General features: G+C 35.4%; 4 protein-coding genes across 23 annotated transcripts; 1 reads left to right on the top strand and 3 right to left on the bottom strand.

Moving 5' to 3' along the window:
- The first annotated feature begins 1,783 nt into the window (after positions 1-1,783).
- Positions 1,784-5,221, top strand: LOC147405785 (large ribosomal subunit protein eL34). The gene is made up of 4 exons (XM_086433636.1): positions 1,784-1,947; positions 2,540-2,619; positions 4,652-4,761; positions 4,869-5,221. Exons 1-4 carry the CDS (start codon positions 1,869-1,871, stop codon positions 4,960-4,962), a joined length of 363 nt encoding a protein of 120 aa, XP_086289762.1. The 5' UTR covers positions 1,784-1,868; the 3' UTR covers positions 4,963-5,221.
- Positions 5,222-5,909: 688 nt separating this feature from the next.
- LOC147405784 (glutathione S-transferase U10-like) lies at positions 5,910-7,739 on the bottom strand. Its single transcript, XM_086433634.1, has 2 exons — positions 7,350-7,739; positions 5,910-6,455 (listed from the first exon to the last, which is right to left on the bottom strand). The coding sequence occupies exons 1-2, from the start codon at positions 7,668-7,670 to the stop codon at positions 6,063-6,065; spliced, it is 714 nt and encodes a 237-aa protein (XP_086289760.1). The 5' UTR covers positions 7,671-7,739; the 3' UTR covers positions 5,910-6,062.
- A 4,991-nt stretch (positions 7,740-12,730) lies between these two features.
- Positions 12,731-19,569, bottom strand: LOC147405783 (uncharacterized). Of its 20 annotated transcripts, none has more exons than XM_086433625.1 (9): positions 18,729-19,565; positions 17,431-18,069; positions 16,915-17,015; positions 16,617-16,712; positions 15,320-15,432; positions 14,735-15,143; positions 14,177-14,611; positions 13,270-13,994; positions 12,731-13,067 (listed from the first exon to the last, which is right to left on the bottom strand). In XM_086433625.1, exons 2-6 carry the CDS (start codon positions 17,518-17,520, stop codon positions 15,064-15,066), a joined length of 480 nt encoding a protein of 159 aa, XP_086289751.1. In that variant the 5' UTR covers positions 17,521-18,069; positions 18,729-19,565; the 3' UTR covers positions 12,731-13,067; positions 13,270-13,994; positions 14,177-14,611; positions 14,735-15,063. The 20 variants fall into 20 exon arrangements, 9 of the variants coding, with proteins under 9 accessions (XP_086289751.1, XP_086289753.1, XP_086289757.1 ...); XM_086433627.1 differs by having other exon boundaries at positions 14,475-14,611; XM_086433631.1 differs by having other exon boundaries at positions 13,270-14,611; positions 17,431-17,509; positions 17,997-18,069; positions 18,729-19,561.
- A 1,131-nt stretch (positions 19,570-20,700) lies between these two features.
- On the bottom strand, positions 20,701-23,762 carry LOC147405782 (uncharacterized). The gene is made up of 2 exons (XM_086437150.1): positions 23,190-23,762; positions 20,701-21,592 (listed from the first exon to the last, which is right to left on the bottom strand). Exons 1-2 carry the CDS (start codon positions 23,760-23,762, stop codon positions 20,888-20,890), a joined length of 1,278 nt encoding a protein of 425 aa, XP_086293276.1. The 3' UTR covers positions 20,701-20,887.
- Between the last annotated feature and the right edge of the window lie 386 nt (positions 23,763-24,148).

Here is a 24,148-nt window from a genome sequence, read left to right as displayed (position 1 = left end):
TTTTTCCTCTTTTTTCCCTTTAACCCATTTTATTGTCTTTTCTCTTCTCCCTCATTGTTAATAATACCTCAAACTTTATTATTTTTTCTCTTTTACCTCTTTAATTTCAAAGGTTTTAATCATATTCCTCCAACTTTATTAATTTTTTACTTTTACACCCTTAATCCCAAAGAGGATGTCTTTGTCATAGGCATGGACAAACTCTAGCTATTTTATATATTGGATGAAATCAAAGGCTATATTTGTTACACGATTTATCTTATATTACCTGAGGGTCAGATTTGCAAATCCACCTTTTTATTGTTTGTCTCACAGTTTTTAAAATATAAAATGGAAGAGCGAGTCCCGGATGAGTTTTACGTAACACAAAATACCTATATTTATATTCATAAAAAGATAATAATAATAATAATAATAAAATTCATGATTCATTCAATCGAATCTAGCAAGACCATCAATTGGTCTGATTTTTAAAATATTGGTCAATTGAGCTTCCTTTACCTCTGAAATTCATTTTCAATTTATACATGTTTTAGTTATAATTTCATTAAAAACATTTTAATATAGAAACATTCATTAGCAGTGGTATGATCCAAAGTGATCCTCTTTCGAAAAGAATTTTAATTGTCCTTTTTTAATTGTGTTAAGATTTTATTTTGTGATAATTATTTTAACATTATAATCCAAAATAATTATCACAAAATCAAATTTAAAAGATTTACTACATCAAGATAGAGTTGTACTGGTGTCGGATAAATAACAAGTAGACTAAATCATATCAGGATCAATGTTACACAAGCAACATGTAAACTAATCTGGCTGGAACACTGGGGAATTCCCAAATTGCATTTATCCAACCTCCTTAATCATGTCAATTAATTGGTCCAATTTAACCAATATGTTCAAACCAATCTAAATAATTAATCAAACTAATTTGTTTCCCAAAGATCAATTGCAACGAGGACCCAATTCTGTATAACTACGATGACTTTGTTAGAAATTGCAAAGAAACCCTAAGATGTTCAACGATTGTCAGATAAATGAGATTATGTGATTGAACATCTACTAATTCTGTTTAAAACAGAATAATAATAATTATTAATAAAAATTTACATTTTAAATCGGTTTGACTTGTTTGAGTCATATTGGTCGGTGTTCGGACTTTGGAGATGAGATGGAAACATGGTTTTAAATCTTGTCCGATCTCAAGATGATTCACCCGAGTCATCTCAATACTGTTCAACAACGATACAAATATACAATGTGTCTAAACAATCACATCATCTTGCAAGGTAAACAAGATATCTCAAACAATACTTTGAAAATCTCAATCGAGTCAACTGGGATTTTGATTAGAATAATTAATTTTTTTAGATGTTAAATACTTATTATGAAAATAAAATATGATTTTATGACAAAACATCTTCCAATATATCTTATTTTATTAAAAGAATTATATATGTAAATCAATCATTCCAAACTGAGTTAAAGGGGTTGTCTCGTCTAATACGAGTTGACTCGTCCAATACGAGCTGACCCGTCCGAGACAACTCGGTCTCGTCAATGGACGATAGTCAAGAGTCGCCAAACAGAGTAACCCATGAATGGAAAACGTGTTTGATAATTAAAAATAGAGAGCTTCTATTGCTACACCAATTTTTACTAAGAGCGCGCCGACATCATATAATCTTCCTTCAGAATGCATGGCTGAATCTCACCGTTGATAAAAATGAATCCTAACCGTAGGATCTAGGGCATTCGAGACTTCGAAGCCCTTTTTATTCAACTCTTCCTCCACTGTTGGCGCCTCTGTTAATTCTGTGCGGCGAAGGGACCTCGAGAGAGAGAGAGAGAGTGAGTGAGAGAAGATGGTTCAGAGGTTAACGTATCGAAAGCGGCATAGTTATGCCACCAAATCAAACCAGACGAGGGTGGTCAAGACCCCTGGTATCTTTTCTATTCTCGACTAGATTCCATTCGATTTGATTCGATTCGATTCCCAAACTTGTAAAACCCTAGCCCACATGAACCATAATTTCATCAGACCCTACTCCTTCCTTTTTATTTTCAATTTGATTTGTATTCTTCTTATGGTAATGTAATTGCTCAATGCTAACACCTTCATTTCTACTATTTTTTTTGGTTTCGTTGATCTTTTTTTAATGGTGTAAAACCCTAGTTCATCTTCTTATATGCTCAATTTGATTAGTATTCTCGTTATGGTAATGTAACCCTTTGGTGCTAACGCCATCATTTCTGTGATTTTTGGTTTTTTTTAATCTGCTTTTAAATTTTAATAATTTTTTTTGGGTTTTGTACGAAATTTTCATCTGTAACAGAGTTTATTAATTGAAACCCTAGTTTTCTTTTAGGAAACTGTAGTTCATAGTTTCCACTATGAACAAATGTGTTGTGTAGAATGCACTTTGATTTGATGCTTTATCTTAAACTTTTCTTGGTATGTGATGTTTATTTTGTTTCATTTCGTCTCTGGAGTTTTGTTTCTTCTTAATGTGTTTTATTGCTTATTGAAATGTAGGTGGAAAGCTTGTCTACCAGACCACTAAGAAGAGGGCTAGCGGACCGAAGTGCCCTGTTACAGGAAAGAGAATCCAAGGGGTACGATATGACATCATTATATACATTTGATTAAAGCTTGTTTGTTGGTTTATGGTTTAACCATCACTTTGTTTTGATAATATTTATACCTTTGATCCAAGCGTATATAGACACTATCTTTTAGAAAATTGAAAATTTGGATTTGGGTTTATCTTACTGTTTGTTGATGCATTAGGTTTTAGTGTTTGCTTGGCTATTGGTTGAGGTTTTAGTGTTTATTTTACTCTTGGTTGTTGCATTAGGGTTTCTGGTTTGAATTAATAAGTGAAAGTTGTTCTGCTCTATAATTGGTTTTTTGTGATGCTCTTGTGTATAGAAATTGAAGGAATCACCTAGGTGAGGCCCTGTTTGTTGATGTAGGGTTTAGGTTAAAGCAATTGGCTCGGTGCACCAAGAAAATTGTTTAAATTTGATTAGACTGTGCAGGTTTTAAATTTTTGGTGTTGGTCAAAGCGCTACGTCATAAGAAAAAAAAATTATTTGGTGGTGATTGAACTTAAACTTATCTTTCCTTGATGACCTTTACAGATTTGCATTACATGTTGTGCCAATTCCAAAGTGTATGTTTGCATGGGTATTTAGAGTCTTATATATGTAATACTGATTTAGTTATATATATTATATATGGAGTGTATACTTGGGTTAAGGTGAACAGGTTTGATATTTGGGGATTAATATTACATATTGGCAATGCACATTGGTTAAACTGGGTGTTTACCAGCTATGTTGGATGACTTTAACATGTAGTCGCAAACACAAGTTAACCTGTTGATCTATTTATTATGTTCACTCTTTTCTCTTTGACTTGATCTTTCTTGCGTTCTTGATTCATGTCTGTGTTACTGTCCATGTGTAGAAGTTTTGCAAGTTAAATATAGAGAGTTGCTATTGGCACCCCAACTTTTACTTATTAGACCCCAATTAAAAATAAGAAAATACGTGAATGGTCATGGATAAGTAAGAGTTGGGATGCCAATAGAAGATCTCTGGTTTTTTTTTTTTTTTTGGTTGCTAGATGTCTATTTTTTGGGTTTAGGATTTTTATGAGCCTAATGACAGTTGTAAGCAACCATTGAAAATTGTTAGAATGAGTGCTATAATGTTTTGTAATGTTGAGATTATAATTTGAGCCAAACCTTGGTAATGTTTGAAAAGTGTGTTTTAATGTTTAATTGGGATGTAATAAGTAAAAGTTGGGGTGCATCCTTAGCTTATATATATTTAGAGAGCTGTTATATCAAAACATTAAGGCTATGTTTGGATTGAGAGAAGTGGAGGGAAGAGAAACTCTTTTAGAGAAGAGAAGACATACTCAATTTCTCTCCACCATGTTTGGATTGACACAGGAGAACCTGGGACAACTTTGGAATTTTAAAATATCTTAAAAGAGATCTAGGGGCAGAGTTGGAATTATTAAATATTTTAAAATGGTTTCTCTCCTCCTCTCTATTTTTGGAGAGAGAAAACTCACCTTTTTTTTTTCTCTTCTCCCCCACCCCCCACCTTAACAATCTAAACAAGAGAAATGGAGTGGGACTCATTTATTTTCTTTTCTCTTCCCTCTATTTGTCTCAATCCAAACATGGCGTAAACATACACCAGACCACTGTTTCACACTAGTGAGACTGTTTTGGGTTTTACTCAGTGATCATTTTTGGTGGAGTACCTTTGTTTGACCATTTTTCTAACAACAAATAAACTGAATTAGTATGCCTAGTTTCCTGTTTTGTCTCACTTTCTTCCAGTTTTTGCTGTATTCCACTCCTACATGTTTTGTCAAACCTTTGATAATTTGTGGATGGGTATCTATTCATTATCAAAGACTGAACCTTTGGTGTTTGCCAATTTCATATAAATATTCGTTTGCTAGTATTACAATACTTATTTGCAAGTTGTATGGGTGAAATTTATCTTTCTTGTGTTTCGATTTCTACACCACACAAGCCTTCAAATGATTTCACATATAAGTGTCTATCTACTTCTCTGTGAATGATCTCAGTCCTGATCAAGTGTTTCATCACTCTGGCTTCAGATTCCTCATTTGAGACCTACTGAGTACAAGAGGTCTAGATTGTCAAGGAACAGGAGGACCGTGAACCGTGCTTATGGTGGTGTATTATCTGGAAGTGCAGTCAGGGAAAGGTACATGATTATCATTTTTTTCTTCAGTATTAGTTTTTCTTTGTGATCTGGACACTGCTGCCTTGGGGGGTACCAACTTATGTTGGCCTGTTTTTTGGTGTATGTAGGATCATTCGGGCCTTCTTGGTGGAAGAGCAGAAGATTGTGAAGAAGGTGTTGAAGATCCAGAAAGCCAAGGAAAAGCAAACCTCAAAGAGCTAAAAGATGAGAGCAGAAACCTCTTCTAATTTTTAGTCCGGTTCCGGTGGTTTTTTAAATGTTCTATAAGGGGTGATTCATGGCAAAATCTTGTTAGGTGTTTTAAGTGTGTTATGCATGAGTATTTTTTTTTTTCTGCCTTGAGTTGGTTTCAGACTCTTTGTTTATTGGTACTATATTCTCAAAACTTTGTCGACAATTCTATCATCGGGGTTTTACTTTCTGATTAATATTACATTCCTATATATTTGCTTAGATAGAATTAGTTTAATCACTCATTAATTTTTTGCATTTGGTGATATGCGACAATAAGCTTCTAATTTTATGTTAGTAACACAGAAATGGAAATCATAGAAGGAGGAATCTATCATTCCTTTTATTTATGAAACAAAAATGCATTCTATCTTTCAAGAACACATTTCCCTATATCATAGACTTGACCCATTCTTTTATTATATAACTTGCATGATTTATCGTTTACAAATGTGCCACAATGCATTCAAGAATACCATTAGTACAGGGCACTACATTTTCCCCCCATTGCAGGACGACTGAAAATCTTCCTACACTGCCACAAGCATACTTAGATCCATCAGTACCATCAGACGAAAAGCAGAACCACTGAAGGCACAACAATCAATCATAGTCACTGTCAATACCCACGTCAGATACTTTATTCGGAAATGGAATCCACAGATTATTGACATTGTTATTACCTACACTTCAATGCCCAGGGATGATAGGGATCCTATGGAATAGTATTGGACTTGCCCCTAGTGCAGCATATTCTTGATGGAATGTCAAGAAAGTTGAGATTCCAAATTTTTTTGTAGATTATGTCGTGACTTGTATTTATCGTTCATTTAGCAACTATGATATATGCATTTTGGTTTTTTGAAAAATGAAAAAAAATAACTTAACCAAAAAAATCTGGGACAATAAGGTGCATGTGATGGAAACACTTGAAAGTATGGATAAAGCAAATAAAGAGCATCTACTGATCTACACATAGGAATTACAAATAGTGGTTATAGAACTATGACTACTAGAAAGACATAAATACCAAAAACTATTCAACTTGATCACAATTATTTCTCCTGTTCCTACTGCTTTTGATCAAGTTTTGGATGCTTGAAGAGTATACTCTGTCTAAAGTGCCTGATAAATGGCACCAGTATTTCATGAGGAGGGAGACATTCTTTGGACACAGGAAGGTCATTGAGAGCAGTCACCCATGAGAAGATCAATGGATTTATTTGTGGATCAATAATCTTCAAACCAGTGGCTTCTTCAATAGCTTTGTAAGTACCCAATATTGCACTCATGGCAATCGTCAGAAATGCCGGAGTCTTTTGATCGTCGAAAGAGGGTTTGAAGTCAGGAAAGATGCCCTTCATTCCCTCTTCCACAATCCTCATGTTCTCATATAACTCTTTCAATGCTTTCTCCTGTTCTTGCCCTTCTTGTGTGATAACTGAGCTGAGGCTCTGGAACAACTGTATCCATGGATTTACAAGCATTAATAATTACTGGAAAGTTAATATGGGATTTCGTATGGAAGTCAATGCTTTCTCTGATTGACCTATTGCGCGAAGCTTAACATGGGTAGTTTTGAGATACGTAGAACCATGAATCTTTCTGTTTATCCCAAGGCAAATGATCTATGGTTCTATGATGGGGCATAGGTGAAAGTGGGCGTCATATTATCACGACTCTTTTCAATAAATATATCTTTACGAGTAAGGATTTTCAGACTCCTCCACATGGCATACTCAAAATACTCTCCCCACGTGACATGTGATAGAACCATAGATCTTTATTCCTCGGGATACACATTTATGAAGATGTGCATATATGTATCCCGATGCATAAAATCTATGATTCTAGCACATGTTATGTCGGGAGAGTATTTTGAGTATGCCATATGGGGGAGTCAGGTTATCCGGATTATAGTGGAAATTTTTGACATTTTTAATTTACAAAAGTACTCTTGTTAGTTACCAAACTACCCTTGTATGCTTGACGTGGCAAGCAACGGGGAGCCTGAGAGGAAAAAAAAAAAAAAAGACATCACATTAACAAAGTCATCCTTATCTTGAAGGCAAGGGGCGAGTATCATCCATCACATTGACTGAGCCCATCATTCAAAATGATTCCCCCAATATTTTGAAACCAAGTGAACTATTCGGTATTTTTTATTTAAAATAATTATTTTTTAATAATTTAATTGTTTGATATCTACATAAAATAACAGTTTGTGGTTGAGTATCTACTAATTCACCTTATGATAAGATTTTATAATTATTAAAAAAAAAACTAAAGTATTTTAATAAATAATTTTAAATGTTTTGACTACCCAAAAGAGGAGTGAATAAATCGCGCATCCGTACCTGTTGTTGGATAAAATTGGCCCAGAAACGGACCTGGGCTCTTTGGTAAGGTTCCTCTGGAAGTAGCCGAGGAAAATTGTTCCAGTTCTCATCGATGTACTCGAGGATGACAAGCGACTCGGAAATAGGTCTTCCGTTATGTACAAGTATAGGGACCTTCTTGTGAAGAGGATTATAAAGGAGGAGCAATTCACTCTTGTTCATCAAATCTTCTTCCACATACTCATAGGGTATGCCCTTAATTTTAAGGGCTAATTCAACCCTCTTGGAATAAGTACTACACCACATCCCATGTACCTTCACTTCATCTAGCTCTTCCATAGTCTCTCTTTCTCTCTTTTTAAGATGCTTTTCTTGGGCAGTTTAACTTCAACAACTTCATCGTTTAAACTTTAAATAGAGTTCCAAGTTCATTAAATGCCACTTGTGCTTGGTCAATAGCCATCTGTCAGGAAAATAAAATATTGAGTCTCCATAAACCGACTAAATAAAAAAGATTAGTCGATATTTGACTCACTGATGTGGTATGTGCACAGATTCATACATCTTTTTTTTGGGATACACACAAGGAAAAGATCCATGATTCCAGACACACATCCAAGTCAGTGAGTGAATTTCCAGTGACTTTTTTTTATATTTATTATCTCAGTTTATCATTAATATAAAATATTGTAAAAAAATGTTGGAGTGACTTTAAAATTAACATCGATTCACACTTTGCCGAAAGGAATGTGTGTACATGGATAGAGAAGCCTTTGAGTGAGATATGAGTGAAAAAAAAACATTCAACATCATAGGTTTTAGTTGAACTCCCAAAAAGAAAGAAAGAAAAAGAGTGGTTTGGGAGTGACATCAAGCTGGAACCTCATATCGCACTTCTTGATGTGAAATGGAATAGTAACCATAGGTACCTTTTACTCGTATCTCAATGAAAAGTATTTATGATTCCTATACACTTTCACGTCAAGAAGTGCCATATGAGATTCCAGCATTCAAAGAAAAAAATGGTAGTTTAGACATACCCCTCACTGCTTTGGTGAATACTTCAGATAACCCTTGCATTTTCAAACGGATGACATACACCATTAACAAATTCTTTTACAAGAGACTACTAAAATGACAAAAATACCATCGTGTTTGACAACTTGTCAAGAAAAAAATCCTAATGAGAAGTGATGTGAATTAAAAGATAATGAGAAGTGATGTGAATTAATAAAATAATCAGGATAGTTAAATTAAATAGTTAATTTTTAGATTAAATCTTTCTTAAGGTTCGTAATTAACTTTTAATAATTACAATCATAGTGACTGTGACTCCTTATTGTGTAGCTAGCCAAATGATCAAATTGATAAAATAATATGGAGTATGAAGTCAATTCATCGACAATTGAACATTTCAACTTTCTTGGCACCCTAGAAATCCCTGGTCAAGTTTTCCAAAGGGTTGGTCTCTTTGCACATGAAATGGTCAATTGCATCCACTTAATTTAAGTGACTTTTGTAAACAAAAAAAAAAAAGATGAAGATACGTGATTTTTCGAATCTGAAGATCACTTCTAGAAGGATTTGGGGTCACCACCGTTCTTTTTTATAAATAGTGTGAATGGTCACTTGGAAATTATTTTCTATAAAAAATATCATTTTAACCTCATAGTGACTATCGTATAGATTATGACATTAATGCACCTAGGATCTAGGTAAGGGTTCAGTTAGAGAGAAGAGAAGGTGTTAGGTACTCCCTCTCTCCATCAAATGACGGTAACCTAGAAAAATATGATCATTTTAGAGAAATAAAAGAAAATAGAAAATTTTGATTAAGCAACGATTTTGTACCCTTTGAATGAGGGGGCTTTTAATATCAACTTAAACTAGGAGGGTCACCTTATTGAGAAAAGAGACCCTACCATGTTTTGCCTTTAGGAAATAAGTTTTGAAAAAGTATTAGCTTTATGATTATGGGCCCATTCTCATGGAATGAAAATGACCTAGCTTCTTTTAGCCTCAAAATGAGTTATGTGGTGTGTGCAACTTGTGATTAAGAATTAAAGATGATTTTCTTTTAAAAGCGGTTACAACCCCTACACTTTCGACCAAATCGATGTCCGATCTACCAAAGATAAAGGAGCGTGAGTACTATATCTTATAGGCTTCTAAAAGTAAAATTAAAAAGTGAGGGAGGGAAAAATAGAAGAAGGAGATGGAGAGGGGAGAGAGGGGGTGTGATATCTTTCTCTAACCCACCTTGAGGTCATAACTAATTTTTTTCTTTCTTCCTTCTTTTTTTCTTCTTAGGTCCTTAGTGGAATTATGTGAGTTTTCTTTTAGGGAAGAGGAGAATTAAGTAGAGAGATTGAGAGATTTTTTGAATTTTTGAGGGCTTGCGAGCATGAACATTTTTTGAAAAGGATTGGGGGGGGATGGGGTATATAGATTTCTTGGATTGTTTTGAGGGTTATAAGTGTCAAAGGTGAATGATTTACGACTAATGGCATGGTGTGTAGGTATTGGGAGGTTATTATTTGAGGCTGGAGAGGGGTATTTGTGGAAGATGATGGGAATGGGTCATTATTGACCCAAATGATTTGGATTTTTCAACTCACATGGGTTGAGTGTTAGGTGGGATTAAGGGGTGTGAGTATTAGTTGAAAGACTGGTTTAGGGTTATAAGTGTCAAGGTGAATGATTTAAGATTAATGGCATGAGGTGTCGGCATTGGGAGGTTATTATTTTGAGGTTGGAGAGGGATATTTGTGGAAGATGATGGGAATGGGTCATTATTGACCCAAATGATTTGAATTCTTTAACTCACATAGGTTGAGTGTTAGGTGGGATTAAGGGGTGTGAGTATTAGTTGAAAGACTGGTTGTGTAAAGGGGGGTAGTTGTGGATATTTTGATAAGGTGGAGGAGATGGTGACATATGTCCAATGGTATGGGTGAGTGAGTTAGGTGAGTTGATTAAAGAATTGGGGTGTGGGGGTATAGAGATGACTTATAGAGTGTTTTGTGGAAAATGTGATAGGGTTAGATTATAACATGAGATGTGTGTTATGATATGGGTTGTGTAACTTTTAGGGGTGATGATGAGATTGGGTAGAATGATTTTGGGATGTGCGTTGTGGTGGTAATAAATGTCCCTCATTAATGATAACTGATTATATGAATCTTGATTAGTTATGATCATGGATATGGATGTGGATTTGGCTTAGAGTAGAGGTTAGGGCTTAGAATTGGGTAATGGTTTAGGTCCATTGGGCTTGGGAGTTGGGCTGGACTTGATTAGGTTAAGGTTAAAATGATGATAGGTTAAGAAGATGATGAGGTTTAGATAAGTCTTATTGTGGGTCTAAGGATTATTAAAAGTTTTAAGGCCTTTGATTTGAACAAAAATGTTCGAATTTGAAATTTTTGGCCCTTAGACCATTGATCATTTTTTTGATAAATTACGTATTTTTTAGCTCTTTTCAAGTGAGGCCTGTTTAAATTGGAGTGTCTACAAGAGATAAATTACTTTTTTGCCTTTTCCATTTTTTACTTATGCACACACCACAACCTATTGAAAAAAAAACCCATATCTTCTCCTCTCTTTCTCCATATTCATCTCCTTTTGAGTTTTGTGAGAGGTTGATGGTAAGAACCTATTTCCTAATGTACCCACTCAAACGAAAGAAATGACAATCTCGAGTGCTCAACACACCAAGGATTGCATAAAACACAATTAAACAATATTCTCTTATTAATTGATAAGGGGATTACATCCTTTTATAATTAAAAAGTCATAATCCTACTAATTTACCAATTCTATACTACTAAAATACCTATCTAAATCAAATAGCTACTAAATCAATAATAAATCCTACTGATAGAATCCTAATATAAATAAAAATCAATTCTAATGAAATGGAGTCCTAACAATGCCCCCCCTCTAAAAATCAACCATGTCCTCTTGGCGATAAACTAACTTCTAATGGAATATTTTCATCATCTACTTCATCTCGTCCTTTTAGTAAATATATTTGCATCTTCTTACATCGATGACCTGGAGTGTAACATTCATCGTAATTATAACACAACCTTTTGTCTCATCGAGTTTTTATCTCACGCTTGAGATCCGTTGTACGGGTGCTGTGATCATCTCATGTAGATTTTTGGTGTGTATTTGATTGTTGGTAACCAATCTTAGTACTGGTTGATTTGCATGTTGAAGTCGGAACAATTTCTCTTCTTGTCGTCGAGCCAACATCATTGCCTCTTGTAATGTTAAAAGTTGAAACATCAACACTTCTGGACCGATCCCGTCTTGAAAGCTTTGAATAAAGGATCTCATCAAGGCTCTATTTGTTCAACCATCAACTTGATTGGAAAGTCATTCAAACTCTTCTTGGTAATTTTTTATAGATCCAAAATCTTGTTGTATCTTTGCCAACATTCCATCAAGGTTCTCGTAATCAGTTGATCGAAAACGAACCAACATAACTTTCGCCATTCTTTCACATATAAGATATGGATTGGTATGGCTATACCATTGAAACCAATTTGACACAACTCCCTTTATGTAGAATGAGGAAAGGAAAAAAGCTTTTTCGTTTTTGACAATTTGATGGAAATAGAAAAATTGTTCTGCTTTGCATATAAATTCCAATGGGTTATTTCCATCAAAACAAGGGAAATCGATCCGAACAAAGCATGACAACAATCATCCATTAGTCTGATCTTCATGAAGCCTTGGAACCGTTTGACTAACAAGATCACCAACATCTCTTACCTCTGAGTTTCCACCAAAAAGCTTAGTGGCTTGTACTTGACCATTAATGCTTTTCCAAATCATCTTTATTGACTTACCCAATTATTTCTTTACCATTAATGCTTTTCCAAATAATAATATTTTCGGTATCAACACAAAGCATTGTATTTCACCACAATAGTAATATTTTTCTATATATTTTTTTTATTTATTATGTTTACGCTTGTTGGTTGTGCGGATATTTTGTGGGGTCACCAGAAAATTAAATTCGGTAAAACCTTGGAAAAGAACACTATGTGAAAAAAGCCCATATTTGACGGTCTTAGCCCGTCAAATTTTGAAAATTTTGATGGACCCTCCCGTCAAATATTCTCTTGTAGAATTTTTTTTTTTTTTTGACGGCCCTGGACTATCAAATTATTGGAGAATGGATTTAAAAAAAAAAACAAAAAAACAATCCATAAAGTATGACCGTCGAATTTGGAGGTTTAACAAAGAATAGCACGGCCCTCTAATTCACCAATCACAATGAACGAAATAATAATAAAAAAAATCAAAAAAATAAAAAACAAAAGAAAATTCATAAAATAAGAATATGATGGGCATCCATATTGACTGAAGAACAAAGAAGAGAAAACTGAATCAATATTCATCAATTAATATCTTGAAATTGAAATAGACCCAACTTCACATTAAATCGAAGAAAAAAGAAGAGAAAATTGAATAACAAAATCTGAACACGGGGAGAACTACATTCTTGCTTGATCTGTTGTATTTCATGTGGCTATTAACAAGCTGGCCTGCTGAGATGGCAGACATGAGAGAGAGCTCCCCAGAAAGAACTGAACCAGCAACTATGCTGGCCAAGAGCATTGAATTTGATCCTGGTGAATCTCTGCTTGCACCCTTCACTCCAAGGAGATTCAAACAAGCTGACTGAGATGCAAGTTGGGTCCCACCACCTACTGTACCAACCTGAATATCAAAAACAAAACAAAAGAGAATATGAATTAGTTCTCAAGAATTTGCAATTTTTGACAAAAAGGGTTCATTTCTTTTTGTTTTTAAATTGGAAAGGTGACAATTTCTTTCATGGATAAGAGATTCTAGCTGACTCCATGTGAAAGAGAAGATGGCCTATGGAGAACAATCTGAACTTTTAATATATCTTAATTACTTTTTTATCAACGTGGAGCAAATATTCTTTCACTGTTCACAAGAACAAGTCACATGATTCTTTGTCAGACCAGTTTTCTTTTTCTTCTTTTGGGAAAAATGAGTGAAACTGTAAATCTGTTCTGCCACGAATTTCCATTGTTGTCGGAGCTTCAGCACCTCCAACCAAGTCAAGGGACCCATCACCAAGTGAGTTAGCCACTCCAAGATTTGATATTTCACTGCCTCTAATGGAACTTATGTCACTTCCAACACTATCAGAAGAGAGTCTTCGAGCATGACCAGCTAGCCTACCATGCTCTGCTTCAGACAGAAGGTCCGCCCTATCCCCAGAAAGAAATGTAACCCCATAAGTATTTCCATGAAATGGATCTCTTCCCGTAACACTGTTTTCTTTTCTGGCAAGCATTTCGTGCTGCTCTAAAATAGAGTTTCCCAGAAAAAGACCATTATCCTTATTAGACATCCCATACTTAACAAGCATCCCCATTGAAGTTGTCAAGTCATGATCCAACACTAAATCTTCCGTACCAATTTCAGAACTGTTATCCTTCCCTTGCCTTGCTGTCCCAAGCTCAGATGTCTCATATGCATTATCACTACCATAGTCTAGTGTTTCGGAAGAACTGCCACCAACCACAGAAACACTTGAACTTTGTTAAAAAGAAACTGCACTGTTTCCAGAAGGCTTTGCCTCTAAAGTTTGCTGATTTATATCATGAAATGCTGGAAAGAAAAATAAGTGGAACCAACATGTTAATAGGAAGTCATACTTATTAATATATATATATGTGTGTGTGTGTGTGTGTGCGCGCGCGTGTAAAAGTTCAAAGAAAAAAAAACGAAGTACAGATGTTCCAAGCACAAATGATGCATTAAGGACAGTAGGAGACACCTACAAGACCTACCAGCAGCCTCTAGCTCAAGGAACTCCTTGTATTCTTCCATCAATTTATTATAAGAAAATCCAAAGCGCCACCTAGTTGAAGTTGGTTAATTATTGTAGAAATAAGAACTACTTAGGGGTACTTTGTCCCAGTCTCATGGAATTCTAAAAACATTCCCACCCAATTTAATAACTAAAACAAGATTTTTATTTTTATTTTTTTTGTGGGGGAGGGGAGGAGGGGGGATATATGTGTTTGGAGAAACAGAACAACCCCTAACACTAATAAAACATCTCGAACTTAAAGCAATAGATATTACATTAATAGGGTATGAGATAGCTTTGATGAATAGCAACCACTTCAAAATTACTGCAGACACCTCCCTCCATAACCTGCATTTCTGAATAATGCTTGCTTTATCTCTTCAGAACTAAGTAGTGTTCTTTGCTGCAACTCCTATGGCACATTACAAGAATATATAAAAGGAAACATTAAAGTGATCAATAGCCTTGAAAAAAAAAACACCCATTTAAGACATTTAAAGTGAACAAAAATATAATTAATTTTAAAAATTAATACCTCTGAGCAAGAAGCTTGCATTGAAAAATCATTGAAACAGCTTATAACACATTGTTGAATCTCTAGGCCTACTGCTTCAAGGGTGTTTACAGTCGAGAACAACAAGCCCGGCTTCCCCGTGCAGCAAATCTCAATCCGGGTATCCCGATTCCTCCTTTCCACATAAACTGCACATAAATTGGGTATAAATCGATTCCACATTCCCCGAAGGGGTCTTTAATATTTAGATCAGAAATCATACCTTGGGGGAATTCATGATGAGGATTTCATTTGGTTTTAAATCCTTCAAGATGCCCATTAGGTTCAATTGATTTGAACCCACTTCAATTTCATCTTGTAAATTCTTGATTCTCTCTAGTAGTTCTTTCACGTAATCTATGGTATCTCCAAGTATAGATGTTCTGTCCATCTGATTAAAGTCCATTTTGATCAACAATCTAACTTATAATAATGTGTATATTTTCAATAAAATGAGCATCAATAACTAGGCCAAATTCAAGAACAAAATAAGTAGTCCAACATAATTGGAAACAAAGATAAATCTAAATAATTGACGAATCAACAAATACCCCATTGATTGATTACCTTGCTTATCTTCGGAACAACTAATCGAAGCATCGAGAGGCGATCGTTCAATCTTCGGACTAACAGCATTGCACCGGGAGTTATAAAGACACCAATGGTCGATGGGGTACAACCTACATTTACTTTTATGATAATTTTGCTTCTTTTGGAATTGTTTTAAGAATAATGCTATATATTACCACCGAAACATTCTAAACAGCACAAAACCTTGAAGTTTGAACCATGCTTACGTATCTTTCCTCACTTGTTAAATAATTTCACATAACGCCAACCCCATTCTTCTAAATATAGAGAAGGAACAAAAGAAGGAAAATAGAAAAAGAAAAAAGGAAAAGAATGTTAAAGTGTATTATATGGTAGATTGCTAGGCAGTATTTGGAGGAGCTCAAGGTTCCCACCAATTCAGCATATATTAGCATAACTCAACCACTTGTCCAAAAAGTTAAAAAAAAAAAAAAAAAAAAAACCACCCACAAATACATATATTTAACAAGTAAATGATTTTTTTTATTAAAAAGGCGGACGAGGAGACCAATCAAGAAAACATGAAAAGAAAGAAACATTAAAAAGACAAATACAAATCGACAAAGCAATAATATGGAAATTGAACAAACCAGATCTCATCACCCCACAAGACCTTCGATAAAAAACACCATTGAACTCTCTAAAGAGCTTACAGAAGGAATGAGCAGCTGTAAAACATGGGCAGGAAACTCTAGCGTTATCTATAGCTCTCTTGGGGTAGTAGACCATCAAAATATTTACAACATTGCACTAGAACAAACACTTATATCCATCTTGGGTCACAAATAAACTAACAGAATCACAAATCCATAGATGAATGTAGATGTCATAAATATAGAGATGAATGCAGGAGTGCAAACGAATATGATACAATTCCCATTTGATGTTTCCAGAGTGAAAATGAAAGAGAGCAAACAGAGGAAGAAATGGCAATATTCACCAAAAATAAATAAATAGAAAAGAAAAAGGAACACATACAACCCAGTAAACTATTGTTGCATGACAACCTAGATTTGTGGATCTTTATTGATCCCTTAACTTTTATGAGAGATTAACAAATGTGTTTTTATGTGAATATTGTTTCCTTCGTAAGAAAAAACAATATCTATATATCAAATAAAGGTAGAAAAACATTTTTTTATCTGTAAAATGCAGAATAACTTATTTTGATTAGAATCAACATAGATAAAAGCTCGAGGAGTACAACCTATCAAATTATAACCAACCAACCATGCAGTAATAAGTAAACAAGTAGTCATCTGCAACAACATACCTAGTTAGGTATTTTGGGTCATATGCCCCATAGACAACATCATAGTGCCCATCCAAAGAATCTACTAGTTCTAGGTCGCATGTCAACATATCCCACCTGCAAAGATCATTCTTAGAGATATTTAGGTAACTTTTTTTTTCTGACAGGTAAAAAGTCAAAAGTTAGAAAGTGAAGTTGGATTTAAGGGGGGTTTGAACCTAAGACGTGGAAACACTCCACACATCTTACCAACTTAGCTAGTTGGCACTTCATTTAGATAGCATATGCAAGTAGTGTAAACATAGGCCGATCAACTTACTCGTATCTCTTACGCTGGTCAAGGCTCAAAATCACTTCAAAGACAGTATCCAAGCTTCCATCAACAACACCAACAGACTTAACAAGGACACTTTTACCGCTCTACAAAGAAAAAAAACCTCTCAAAGGAAATCATGAAGATTCTACACTAAGGAGACACTCAACTGGTAGTGCATGAAAATTATTTCAATTATCTGGGTCTTAACTGAAGTAAACTCGTCTCGTTATTGACTTGAATGTAACATAAAAGAGAAACAAAGCTAAATGCATGGTTTTCAAAATGTGTGTTTGATTAACCAAGTAAGCAAATTTGAGACCAGAAATGCAAATTTAGAAAGCTTCACAAACTATTGAAATAACAGATGCTAGGAAATGTAGGTGTACTTCTCATAAACTCTCTCTACGAACACAACAACATCACCTTTTCATGCATCACCTCTAGAGGTAAAAATAGAATTTTCAATTTGTAACTACAAGCATAAAAAAAGTAAAAATTGTAACTATAAGCATACATCACCTTTGTATACAACAAGTACATAAGCAGTTGGATGATCATCCATAACTCTCTATCTATAAAATTCATAGTAAAGAATGACCTGAGAAGCATAGAAAGAACACGTTAGTGAAGACTCTGCACTTCCCTTTTTTCCCTTAGATTATTGGACTTTGACCTCACCTCACAATCCATCACCCATCTTTTCAAACTTATCATACTCTTTTTTACTTAATCCAAGACACCCCTTGCTTACACACTTGCTTTCTTTCTCTCTCTTTCAATGTTATGTTTTAATCCAATTCCTAACCCAATACCTTTCTATGTTTGGCTCAAATCAACATAACTATCAGTTGAAAAAAGTGTGAAAGATTTAAAGTGAAGCTTAACCATAATAACTGAACTACTTGTATGACTAAATTAAATTTTTTTCAAGAACAAATGCTGGTTTCCTATGACTAATCCACTTGTAAAGGAAATATATAAGAGATCAGGGACTGTAGAATCCCACATCACAAAGTCCATTGGGACAACATGTATCAAATGGGAGACACAAAAAAGGATAAGAGAGAAAGAGAGAGCCAAGTTACCTTAACTCGTCTCAAAAATTGCTCATTGAAACATTAAATGAATTTGATATAGACAGTACGATGTTGAAATTGCCTGTAGCGGAAAAAGTTACAAAATTGAGATAAAAGTCACCCAAAAGAATACAAAGCATAAGCATTACAGGGAGGTTCATCATTTAAGAGTCTAAATTGGAGCCTGGATTTGTTTTAGAAGGTCATTAGTAAGTATTCTAGTGTTAGTAAAAGAAGTTCAGACAAAATTGAATTTGTTTTTAGAAAGATTTACTATTTTAGATTAGTAGAAGTTGCACCAAATTACAAGTTTGAAAGTCTATTTAAATGATGTTGAGCGACAATGTTTAAAATATCGTATTGATTGAATTTTTCGGTTAATGAAAGTTTCAATATGGTGTCAATTGATACATACCTAAAACATTCAATGTTTCATATCAGCTCGGCTGATACCGATACGTATCGATAGATACATTCTGATATTTCAAATCATAGTGAGAGATACATTTTGCAACATCTAGACTATCAATAGAATGTTAGCTTTCTTAGAATAATTCTCTCTGTTTTCCTTGTGGATTCAAAGTTCTTTATCAAAGGTGAATAAAGTGATCTTCTTCTTCTTTTCACCACGATTCAATTGTGTCTAAAATTCAATGTTAAATTTTTTAATCTACTAAGAAAAATCATATAACCATAAGTTAAAAAAAATGTTCAATGTGAGTTTTGAATAGATAGATATACCTTTCACTTGTTCGTCTCGACAAAGCTTAGCAGCCAATGTAGTCTTCCCTGATCCACCAATTGCGCACAATCCGATCTATCGAGATGAGATCTATCGAGGGAGACATACTAGTCAGGCAGCCAACAAGGAAGGAAACTCAGACTCGAATGCCACGATTTCAAACTTTCAAAACGTGTTTTTTCCTCTATCTATAATCCAATTCTCCCCCAAAGTCCCAACCTCACAATTCTTCCAAATTCTCTCTCAAAAACCAGTTTCCCTCATCGATACTTCCATCTCTGATCAATCCAGGAGCCAAAGTTGAACGATCTCATGTCACGATCTTTCTCTCGATCCAGAGACGAAGATGGAAATATAGAGATGGGCGCGATGGGAGCCAATTTGGATAAGTTCTTCGCAGATGTCGAAGGAATCAAAGATGAGCTCAAAGAAGTAGAAAAACTTCATCAAAAGCTTCAATCCACTCATGAAGAAAGCAAAACGATGCACAACGCTAAATCCATTAAAGATCTTCGATCTCGAATGGACTCCGATGTCGCACTTTCACTCAAAAAAGCGAAACTCATCAAAGTTCGTCTCGAATCCCTAGATCGAGCCAACGCTGCGAATCGCAATCTCCCGGGATGCGGTCCAGGTAGCTCTTCAGATCGAACTAGAACATCAATCCTCAACAGTTTAAGAAAAAAACTTAAAGAATCGATGGAGAAAGAGACTGTGTGACAGAGATAGAGAGGTCAATCGATCGATGGAGTGGTCGATCGTTCGAGAGAGACACTGTGAGAAAGCGAGAGACTGTGAGATCGATCGATGACTGTGAGAGAGAGAGACCGTGACAGGCCATGAGAGAGAGAGAGAGAGGCAGAGAAATAGTGAGAGAGTAAGATTATTATTTGGGTTTTAATACGTGGTCCACGGGTCGCGGATTTTGGGTTTTAAAATTCGACGGGCCCGGCCCAACAAATTTTCTTATGCAAATTTGGGATTTTCACGTAGTGGAAGACCTACAAGTTTGGATTCTTATACAAGGAAAAGAGTTTCAAAAATCTTTTCTGCCCAATGAAATTAGATAAGAAATAAAATTATGAAAAATCTACAATCTAGTCCGTCAACTTATTCTAGGCAGAAACAGTGAATGTTAGAAAATTCACTTTTGTTCGTAAAAGTTGTTTCATCAAAGACCAACAAGCATTTTATTTAGTTAGGACACAAGTTTTCTTTCCAAATCGGGGTGTCATATCAAAATTCGATAAAAATTGATGGGTTATGGATTTTTGAATGAAGAACTGTTGGTCTGTCACATGAGGGTGTTTTCAAGAAAAATGTCAAGTTAGAGATATTTCTTAGGTTCAAAGCGCTTTTTAATGTTCCATGAGTGTAAACAAGTTATTCTTTGATTACCCCCAAATTCATGGATCATGGGTCCGACCATGGTCGTGGGTCGGGTTGACGTGACAACTTGATATCATAACAAAAGCTTCAAATCCATATGGGATGAAAACCTTTGAATATATGAAGTGTATAAAGTTATTTTTCAGTTAATATATAATATTGGATGAAATTATTGTTAGATATTAAAGTATATTCAAATTCAATCATAATTTAACTAGAGATGTAATCTAACAAGAATAACTGGACAAAATGGAACGATAAATATTCGTTGGCATGTATTTGAGCTGAAAATCGAATTAGAAACCCTGAAAAATATATTAGAGAAAAAATAGGAAATGGTTAGAGGTGTAATTTGATCATCGACATGTCAAGAATAAGATGGCTTGGCATAGATGCTTAAGACAATTCGTAGCATGATGGAGGCTATAAAAGGACATACAAAGGTCGTAATTTAGGCAATAGAAAGTAGTAACTCCAACTGCAAGGTAGAGAGTATAAAAGTAGCAATGACTTAGATGATTATTACATGAATCAAGATATAGAAAGTAGCCTATTATAAATATTTTAATTATATTATCAATAAATTTTTAACTTTTAATATCCTAATTTGTGATGAGTTACATTGACAATGATACAATATATCTCATGAATCTTAAAATGACGCATCTTATTCTCTAATATTCAACATTAAACAACATTAGTGAAGGGATGGTAGACATTCCTATCCGACTCTCAGTAAAAGTTTCTTTCCCTCACTCTCTTTTGGCAATTATTTGACATTTTTGAGTAACCATAAACCAAACCGAACCAATTGCCATAACAATAGTAAACCAATCAGTCCCAACCAAAACATAGGTATATATATTAAGATCTCTTGTCTGGGCTCCAAAACTACCAACCAGAAGATGAAAAGCACAGCAACTGAAGAGACAGAAATCATCATAATCGTATTCAAGACCCACATCAGATACCTTTTCCCATAAGGGAATCCACTGATTATTAGCACTATTATGCTCAGGGATGATAAGAATCCCAAGGTATCGACCATTATGAAAAAATCGTAGCGTGAGTAAATCCTTTCGCAGTCCAATGCAGTACGATTCATAGCAACCCTTTGTTGATTGTATTCGATGCAATTAGCTTTAACATCTTTGAATTTATCAAAACCAGGAGGGTTAAGTCCACCTTCAAATGTCATAGTAGCAATCAGTATAGCCACAATCATTAGTGTGGTTTCCTTCTTCGATTGATGATTTCTTTCCTTCATTTTTTTGGGAAGTAGTGTCGGCGGTGGTTTCGACAAAGCCATTTGGTGGTTATTTGCTCGCATAGCTCCGACACCGCGAAGGATCTCTCCTATCTCCATGTCAGATGGTTGTGTTGGACTTTGTAGTAAGACATCCAATGCAGTAATACCAATGGCGTTCACAGCATTAACTTCCACACAATTGCTGCTAAGCAACAATTTCACCATCTGTGCATTTTCATTAGTTTAATGTAATTGATTGGAAAAAAAATGTTGCTGCAATCAAACTTAAAATTGGAAAAATGAACAATGCTATAGAGTAACTGTGGACACTGAGCTGACTTCATCGTATGAACGGAACCATAGGTGTTTTTCACTCGAATTTCGAGGAAAAGCATCTATGGTGAATTACCAGTTCGTGACCTGAATTTGACGAATTTACGATTCCAGCTCCCTGTTCATTTTAAATACCAAAACATGATCGGTAACGAATTCGGAGGTTTTAAAGTCACTATTTCACAAGTTTAAAGTGACAATTACGAAAGTTTAAAATGACAATCTCACTAAAAATAGCAAAACCTGCAAAATTGTCTCTTTAAAACCTCCAAATTTTTTACTGTTCATGTTTTGGCAATTAAAATTAATAGTGAGCTGGAATTGTAAATTCGTCAAAATTGGTCATATTTTCGTAAATATCTCAAGCACCTATGGTTCTGTACACACCTCCACATCGGAGCAGAGTTGAACACGGCATCTTAGGAAGTCAATTTAGGAAAAAATGCTGAACTGACTCTCTAGGACATTGCGCTCACTCAGCTGACATGGCAATCTGTACCGAATAATTGATTTTTTTTTTTATAATAGAGATCCACAACAGTGTCCCGTTCCTAGCCAAGATCAGGTGGCACCCCATTTTTATGCCACATGGCATTTTTGGGGACCATTGACCCTATGGATATGTGGTCCATCCCGTGAACCAAGGTACCAAAAATCAGTGTTTGATAACTTGTATCCACTAGATCTAAGCTCTTGAAGAAGAGTTTAAATTCAACGATCAGAGATCATTATTGATTGGATCCACATCACCAATCAAACTGATGTTTTGTGTGTAGATTCACCAAGGGATGGACCATATATCCATACAGTCAGTAGATCACCAAAAATCTCACTTAGCATAAAATGGGGTGTCACCTGACCTTGGTTAGGAGCGGTACGCCGTTCTAGATCCCTACTCTCTTTTTTGCATGAATAATGATGAATGCACGTGGTCTTGGTATACGGTTGGATATGCAGCTCACGTGGCAAGGGCACAGAACAACACATCTTTTTCCTGTGTATCCCGCTGAAAATGATCTATGGTTCTATGCCCTTACCACGTCAGCCGCGTACCCAACCGCGTGCCTAGGCGTGCATTCATCACGACTCTTTTTTCATTATATCTTGAGGAATATTAAGAAGAGTACTGATTCTGTAACTCAATCAAACAGGGTAACTCACAAACTCACTGACATGGTAGGTGCAAGGATTGTAGATACACAACTGCACATGATTTATGGGGATGTGCAGTTGTGTATCCGGGGAGAAAAAAATCTATTGTTCTTGAAGGGTACACGTCAGTTATAGTTTTTGAGTCACCTTGTTAGGTTGAGTTATAAAAAGAGTCCTAATGAATGCACACCGTTGGGTACACGGCTGACGTGGCAAGGGCACCAAATCATAGATCATTTTCATCGGGATACACAGGAAAAAGATGTGCAGTTCTGTGCCTTTGCCATGTCAGCCGCGCAGTTACAAAAATCATTACACTATTAAAATGAATACATGCCTGGATCTGCCTCTTGGCAACAGCGAGATGAAGTGCAGTGTCTCCATTGTTATCTTTCGACTTCAACATTTCTTCATTTTTGATGATTTCTATCAGAAATTTACCTGCTTCAACTTGATTATGTGTTATGCAGACATGTAGAACTGTCTCTCCTCGATGAGTCAAGACCCGAGTCAACTCTGGCATGGCATGAATCAACTCTTTTATGACTCCGACTCGGCCTTTAATTCCAGCTTCATGGAGAGCAGTTCTTCCATCTGGACCACGAAGCATGCATGCTTCTGAGTTGGCCTTCAACAGCTCTTTGACAATATCTACGTGCCCTTTAGCTGAAGCTAAGTGTAGAGCTGAATAGCCTTGTGAGTTCAACTCACGAGACAACTCGGGCTTTCGACTCAGAATTTCCCTTGCAAAATCAAGGTGCCCAAGCATGGCTGCTATGTGAAGAGGAGTTTCACGAACAAAACTGTTTGTTGTCATGATCCTATCTAGAATGAGTGCATCTTCTTGGAGCAATTCAAGCAAGCTAGTTATTTTCCCTTCTACTGCCGCTTCATTAAGCCTCCTCTCCATTATATCCTCTCTCTCTCTCTCTCTCTCTCTCTCTCTCTTTATTCGATCGATACATTGAACTCTGTATGCGCAAGCTGACATTTATATATGTTAATTAAGAAAACCAAGAAGGTCAGGCGTCCTTTCCTGCAATGAGGAACAATTCTTTAAGAAAAAATCAAATCAAACTTGTGTACACCAAGCCTTCTCAAGTCGTCGTGGGTTAAATACGGCATTCTAGACAAAGACTGAAATTTGTGGAGAAAAAATGCCAATTGGGTGATTTGGTGAGAGAGAAGCTTTGCTCCCTCTACGCAAAAACTATCAGGAAGCATCCAAGGGGATTCACAATCTTTTCCTTCCGAGAAAAAAGAAAAAAAGAATCTCTTAGTCTTCCCACGTGTATT

The sequence above is a fragment of the Akebia trifoliata genome, chromosome 3 (assembly GCF_017979445.1).
Source record: "Akebia trifoliata isolate Shusen 1 chromosome 3, ASM1797944v1, whole genome shotgun sequence".
NCBI lineage: Eukaryota > Viridiplantae > Streptophyta > Magnoliopsida > Ranunculales > Lardizabalaceae > Akebia > Akebia trifoliata.
This window is presented reverse-complemented; position numbering and strand designations above follow the sequence as displayed.